Genomic DNA, 7,356 nt, shown 5'->3' on the forward strand with positions numbered 1-7,356 from the left:
GGCGGCATGTCGAACTGGATGGCCGTTTCATCCATTTTGTAGATTTCCGGTAGAGAGTATGAGCCGTACTTACTCCAAAATTCAATTGCAAAATCCGTTTTTAGGCGCTGCAGATCCACACTTGGGAGCTTGGTTTCTTGTTTTTTTTTGAGTTGAGAATCCGTAACTAAAATCATGTTCGAAAAAAAATATTAATAACTCAGTTAATAATGCAATAATATTTTACAGATAATACCGGTCGGCGGTTCGCTGCAGTAGACGTTCAAGGTCCCGTCTGCAACTCACGTCAGACTTCTTGTTCTCCGCGTAGGCCTCTATCCAGTCAGGGCAGTTCTCTTGAATAAACGCAATCATTCCTGATGTAGTAAGAAACTACAAGAGTTAAACAGTAAGAGTAAGTAATAATAAAATACTATAAAATTATAATAACTCACTTCTTCGTCGCGGCGTACGTCTTTCATGTACGTCAAAAGGGCAGATGTAAATGGAAAGCTTTCCTTAAGTCCCTGCCCTTTGGTCGTCTTGTCCAACTTGTTCCCCTCGTAGACGCGCAGCTTGGCCCTACCGACCCACCACCCATGCACCGTGCCGTGCAGGTGGCCCAGCTTTTCAACGGCGGCAGTGAGCCCAATCCTCTCAACGAGGTCGACTGCCGCCAGCTTCTCTTTAATTGGATAGCCGCGCTGCTTCTTCGTCCCCATCGTAGGTTTAGAAAGTGATCGTGCAGCGCGGCTTCACCCTCGAATTGCTGGCTTCCAACCGAATTTTAGCTCAATCTATTGGATGGTCATCATAACTTAACTACTTTTTGATTGGTCAATATTTACTATGGGGCGCTTTCATTTTTCCGTGTTTTGTGTACGCCGGCTTTTTGTGTCGTTGTCTGTAGTTAGGCTAAGTGTAATAGAGCTTTGGGTGCTGGCTGGCGGCTGGCACCACTCACTTCAGCGTTTGCTCCGCCAGCCTTTCTTCCCGCAGACAAGTTAGTCCCGCACTTCACAGTGTTAGGCAACTTACCTTTGCACAATGGTACAGACCCGAAGCCGGGCCGTTACGACTTCAGATGCCATAATCCCATGAAGGGACTTGTCCAACCCCTCTAGCTCCTGCTCGCCGTCGACCCCAGCAGACGAACCGCTTCCACCTTCCACAGAAATTTTGGTGTGATTCGCATTGAGCGACAGCTTGAAGGTGTAATGGCTCATTTTGCGTCGATGGCGGCGACACTAGCCCGTCAGCAGCCGACCTCATCGGCTGCAGTTGCGGAAGCGACGCCGCAACCACAGCGACCTCCCATTAAAGAGTTCACCGCCGCCCAACGTGGACAGAGATCACAGTGTGGTCTCATCTCGTACGGACCCTGCAGAAGTAGAAGACCAGTCTCCGAGGACCCTCACCGCCTGGCCGACGCCAACTTGCGTCTATCCGAGCACCCAATAACCACAAGCACACGCGCCGCTGCACTCCAGCCACATCGGGTGCAGCCTCCGCCGCGCTTCAACACTCGTCTGATCCAGTGCTGAAGCCGTCTGCGACCGCGCTCGAGCATTCGCCCTCGGACTTCTCGGCTAGCCCCATGGGTGACCAGCACCGCTGCACGCGGTGCATGAACGCGAGTAATCACGTCTCCCCCAAGCCCGCTTGACCGATGACAACTACAAGACCTGGCGTGCTGGGATGTGGACGATCTTGGACGCCTGCTGTCCCCGCTGCTCGAGGACGAGTGAATGGAAGACCAAGAAAACGACGCTCAGCGCCAGTGCTTTAAGTAGCGCCAGTGTGTTGCACAGCATGAGGCTGTGATGGCTCTCAGCAAAGAGCTCCAAAGCCGCTTCTCGAACGTGATTGAGCGTGCAGATCCGGTGCTACTGTGGCGCGCGTTGGCCAATCACTACGACAGCGACCCACAGTGTTCCTAAAGCGTGACCTGCTTAACCGCCGCCTGCAAAGCGATGGGTCGCTGGAAATTTACATCAAGGGCGTTGATGACTACAAGCAGCGCCTTCGCCGAGCAATCCAGCAACTACCAGAGCAAATAACTCCCCCAATCTTATTGTCTAAAACAGTTGGAGTCTACTCAGCGGTAGCTAACGAGCATGAAGTACGGCCTGCCTGCGACGAGTCAATCTCATGGGGGCTGGCAATTGAGTGCCTCCAACGAGCACGCGCGACAGGAAACCGAAAAGCAGCAAAGCGGTGGGGGACGTGTAGCACAGCGTCACGTCGCCTCCATTGGTGATAGCAAGGGTAGTAGCGGTCGTGGGGGAGGAAGTCGCAGCTCACGCCACACCAGAGGCGGCAACAGCCGCAACAACCAGCGTGGCCGCACACGCAATTCAAGTCAAAGCTCGTCACCCCGTGGCCGCAACAAGCGCCAGAAGAGCAAGAGCTCGTCGCGGAGCAGAAAAAGTATCGCTGCGCGCAAGGCGAGGTCGAAGTGCAACGCATGCGGACAAACGGGACATTGGAGCGTCGACGCCGAGTGTTCTGAGCACAGCAACTCCGGCTGCAACAACGGTCAGCGCCCACCGTGCAGCTGGCTGCCGTCGCAGTTCCGAAGGATATTGAGTTGACAGCGCCAAGCAGCAACGACAAGAAGGGAGTAGAGCATGGCAAACAGAGCAGCACGCGCGCCCAGTGCTCACCGACCGACATGGTCGAGTGTATCCTGGACAGTTGTGCGCAGACTAGTGCCACTAGTGACCTAGCATTGTTCACGGAGCGTCACGAAAACACCATGTTCGAGTTGCAGTTCGGCAGCGGAACGACGGAGAGAGCGGCCGTAGGCACGGTGCTAATGAATGTAGTGGGCGAACATATGGGAAAGGAGGAAGAACGATTCATGGAGGACGTTAGCTACTCCAAGTCGGCGCCGTTCAATCTCTTGTCGCAAACGTACATGCAATTCAACTACCGCTTCAAGGTTCGACTGTCGCTGAACAAGTTGGCTCATGAAAGACTCCCTCAAACTGCACTTTGACTACGAACGCGGCACGTATCGCATGCGGACGCCAAACCAAATCAAGGCCATGTAAATGATCAAGTCGCATAACGTTGAGGACCACACACACTACCGCACGGGCCATGCGAGCATGGAGACGCTTCAAGCTAAGGCAAGCAGCGAGTATAAGTTTGGAATAAAGCTGCCGCAGAAGCGCTTTGCTCCTTATGAATGTGTTTCATGGATTGAATCATAGTCCCGGTGCATGAGCTAAACGCGCGGGCCGATTCGCATTGACAAAAACATAATTCTGATGCAGTTCTCGGGTAAGGGGGGGGTTATTAACAATGACCTCAAAGTCTATTGCGAAGAGCAAGGAATAGACCTGCGCTCTACGAACCCATACAGTCCGCAGGAGTACTCCGTCGAGCGTGCCAACCAGACGATACTGCACCAGGTCCGGTCGATACTCCAAGCCAACCAGTTACCGATATCACGCTAGGGTGAGGCATTCCTACACACTATCGCTGAATGTCTCACCGACGCAGGCGCTCAAGGACAAGAAGACCCCGCATGAAGCCTTGCCTAGACAGCGTCCAGACCTAAGCGAACTGCGTATGTGGGGGTGCCTCGTACACGCGCACGTCCCCGACGACTCTCCGCGCGCCCGAATCTCCGTCTCCTACTTAATTACAGCAATCAGACGAATGGCTACAAGATTCTGAACCTGCGGACTGCCTCAGCGACGACATACAGAGGAGGAAATATGAAGGCGCACGAGTAGTACACAGTAGATAGTGGCTACGTTGAGAGGCTGCTACTGACCACCTACGCGTACGGCGACAACGAGATTCCGTCCAGCATCCCGATCGTGCCGATCCGGACGACGATGAGGACGTACACGGAGCTATCTAAGGACGTTGTTGCGCAGCGAGCGGCCCAGCTTGCGAAGCTGGACATCATTGAAGAGGGAACAGATGCAGAGGGAGCATCCGTCGAGCATGTGACGTCAGCGGTTAAGCCAGTGGCTCCCATAAGTAGCAAGCGCCGGACTATAAAGGTCACAGACACAGTAGTACCTGGGGGAGCACAAGCGCAACAAGCGCGTGCGCGTCGAAGAGGAGAATGACGATTGGAAGCCAGCGTCGGAGCCGAAGCCGGTTACTTGGTTTCTGCGTCGAGACCAGATATAGCGCATGCCGTGCGATATCTCAGCAAGTACCTGTCCTGATTCGACCACAGCCATTGCATTATGGCCAAGAGGACACTGCGTCACCTCGCTTGTACTGATAACTACGGCCTAGTGATGAACGTACCTGCCGAGAACGATGTCCAGCTGGTGTGCTACACCGACGCTGACTACGCGAACGACCCTGATTACCGAAAGAATGTGAGCGAGTTTGTGATCTTCGTTAGCGGCAATGTGGTTTCGTATGGATCAACAAAGCAGGAGATCAACGCACAGAGCACCATTGAAGCGGAGTATATAGCGATGAATAAGGGAATACATGACCTACTAGGGCTGATGGGCCTCTGCGAGGAGCTCAGATGGTCGTGTGCGATGCCTGAGATCTGCAACGACAACAAGTCATGCAACTTTTTAACGGCGAAGCCTGACAAGCACAGTAAGTGTGGTGTTGGAAATCCCACGTAAACTCTATCTACTAGTGTAGATAGGAAGCCCCCACAACAATGCGTCTACCAGAACGGCAAACGATCGCTCGGGCGAACCTGATGACCCACGATCTGCCCTAGCCCCTGGACATATTGGACCTTGCAAATCGCTTATATAGGTCAACCAGTAAAAATAAGAACACGCTACTAGCACGAGCAAAGCTAATAGGTGCTATGAATCCTCGCGGCCCCAACAGCGGAATGGTACCAGGCACGGGTAAGCCATTTACGAGGGCGCCGAGTGTTCAACACGTGGTTGGAAGAATAAAAGGGATGCAATACACGTACTCCCAGTCGTGCAAATAGGCAAAATAAACCCGGCACGTAAACCTTCCGATATATAATCGGCCAAAACACACACATTCGCTTGGCCTTGCCGAATGAGCCCTCGCTACAGAGCTTCGAGTTCAGCGACAGGCATACCACACACAAGTAAGCTTGACCAGACGCTTACCCTGAATCCAGACGTCGCTTGTGCGCTTGAGTGGAAATTCTGCTCTGTATTTGTTCTGCCCTTTCGGGCCTATTCCTAATAAGTAAACCTAAACATGTATACTAATATCAAGTGAACTACATTCCGTTATGTATCGCTTCGCATGTCAACCCACACTTGAGCCGCCCCCGCATCTTCTCAACGGCCAACGCGGATTTATACCGTCGCCTAGGCTTGGCTAGAGTCGCTCCAACCACCTCCGAGCGTTCGTACCGTGACGCGCCAGCTTAGTGCCACTCAATGTGAATCCGGCCAGCCCCCTTGTTACCAATAAGAACGGCCTGGACGGATCGACATCTTGGTCACAGTTAAGCCCCAGCGAGGGTTCGTTAGTGACTAGTCGAGTCTTTGACACCTCGAAGTCTTTTTCTGTCACGTGAGTAGCTTGAGCAACTTGAACATGGCGTGCCTATGTCAGCTGATAGTGTTTTTACATCTTTTAGGAGAAACACTACACCACCTGGGTCTCCAGTGCTTGGCTGTAGATTTGTTGGCGGAGATCGCGGATTTGAACGCCACTGATGGAGACCCCTGTTGGAGACAGGATGGATTAAAAACAACATTCCATTCTTGGCGAGCAAAATCACGCTTAGACGTCACAGCCTGCAGCTTGGTTGTCAGAGTGTTGACCTGATTTGAGAGCACCCGGACTAAGCAATGGAGATCCTCCACCGAGGTCGGCGGAGACGACGACAGCTTGAAGAAAGGCGCGGATACGGGCAATTTCCCGTGCCCCCGGCCAGCGCGTTATGATGGTGCCATGTCGAGTGTGCTTGGAGACTCTAATGGGAAAGTGAGAACGTTGTTGGGTGCGCGCAGTGACACCGTTGGGCGGCGAAAGCTAGGCACAGAAAGCGGCTGTGGTGATATGCTTTTTTACAAGAAATAAGAAGACGGGAAGTGACCGCCGGACACTGTTCTGGATTATTGACACTGTGGATACGAATATGACGATCTGGATCCAGGGTTTACGAATCGGGACAAAAGTTGTAACGGTTTGGACGGGGGGGGGAGGGAGGGAGGACGCCGACTGGAATCCAAGCGGAAGGTCGCAAGAACGAGATCTGGATATCCAAATATCCGGTATCGGAGGGAGTGAGTGGGGAATCGCGATCTGGGCCCGATATCTAAAATCGCTAGGATCCAGGTGTACCCATGATCCAGAGATATTCCTGATCGGGGGGGGGGTATCCCTGATCGGGGGTAAATCGGTGATCAGCCACGATACAATGATTGCGCCCCAGCTCTTCGCAGAGCGAGCTGAGGAGATGGACCGAGGAGAGAAAGGACAACTAGACAGGCCTAACAGGAGGATTTAGGAGTAAAGGACAGAAGAGGACATATATCCAGGCTGTGTAGGCTTAACTTAAATCAGAACTCTATTTAGCTTCGTGTTACGCAAAGTGCTTTCTGCCTCAAGATCGGATTAAGGTGGCGTACGAGCTCGGCTGAAGGTTTGCGAATTGCAGATCCTAGTGTTGGTAGTAATAACTGGATAATATATTGGCCAGATCCTAGCACCTTTCCTCTACACGTGCAGGTCCGAAAGGCTAACCGGGTGTTCCCGTGCCTTTGTTTTCCTTTGCGTCGTTCTTGCCGCCTCCTGTAGCGGGATCTTGAGAGTTCAAGTCCAAGTGGTGGAAACGAGAGCGCCTTGGCGAGACGTGGGGATGGGGTGGAGTATGAGTGGTAAGATTTTCATTCTGCGTCCGTAGTTGTTTCAGGATCCCAAGCGATTATTCGAGCTTGGTGGATCCAGAGCCTAGCTCTGGGATCTGGCCGTAGGGTTGCCTTGCTGGTGACCCCTCCGTTAGTCGGTGTCTGCGTACTGGTGGTAAGTTGGATCCAACAATCTCGCAGATTTTGCTGATCCTGCTACACCACAGTTCTGCGATCGAACATGCTCCGCAATAATTAGGTTTTGCTCATGGACAATAATTACAGTGAATAGTACGTCAGGGGAAACTGCTCTCTTGTAGCACATGCGTTTCATTCGCTGGAAATTTGTGCACTGAGGCGTCCATAATTATCTTGAATAAATTCACGAACAAAAAATCTACAGCCCATGCTGTGAATTGCATGTTTTCAACATGTTTGGCCATGTTTTAAATTTATAAAATACATTGCAGCTATAAGTTTTAATTCGAAGAGCCACACATTTTGCTGCGAGTCGCGAGAGGCCAGCTCTAGCTCTCCCCACGCACATGCCGCCGTATGCAATACCCCGTGGACCCCCGCTGCGCCTCCC

General features: G+C 52.4%; 1 protein-coding gene across 1 annotated transcript; it reads right to left on the reverse strand.

Moving 5' to 3' along the window:
- Positions 1–222: 222 nt before the first annotated feature.
- PITG_19614 (uncharacterized protein) lies at positions 223–701 on the reverse strand (the record flags this gene model as incomplete). Its single annotated transcript, XM_002996890.1, has 3 exons — positions 223–249; positions 286–372; positions 435–701. 3 exons carry the CDS (start codon positions 699–701, stop codon positions 223–225), a joined length of 381 nt encoding a protein of 126 aa, XP_002996936.1.
- Between the last annotated feature and the right edge of the window lie 6,655 nt (positions 702–7,356).

Source organism: Phytophthora infestans, genomic scaffold, assembly GCF_000142945.1.
Source record: "Phytophthora infestans T30-4 supercont1.99 genomic scaffold, whole genome shotgun sequence".
Taxonomy (NCBI): domain Eukaryota; phylum Oomycota; class Peronosporomycetes; order Peronosporales; family Peronosporaceae; genus Phytophthora; species Phytophthora infestans.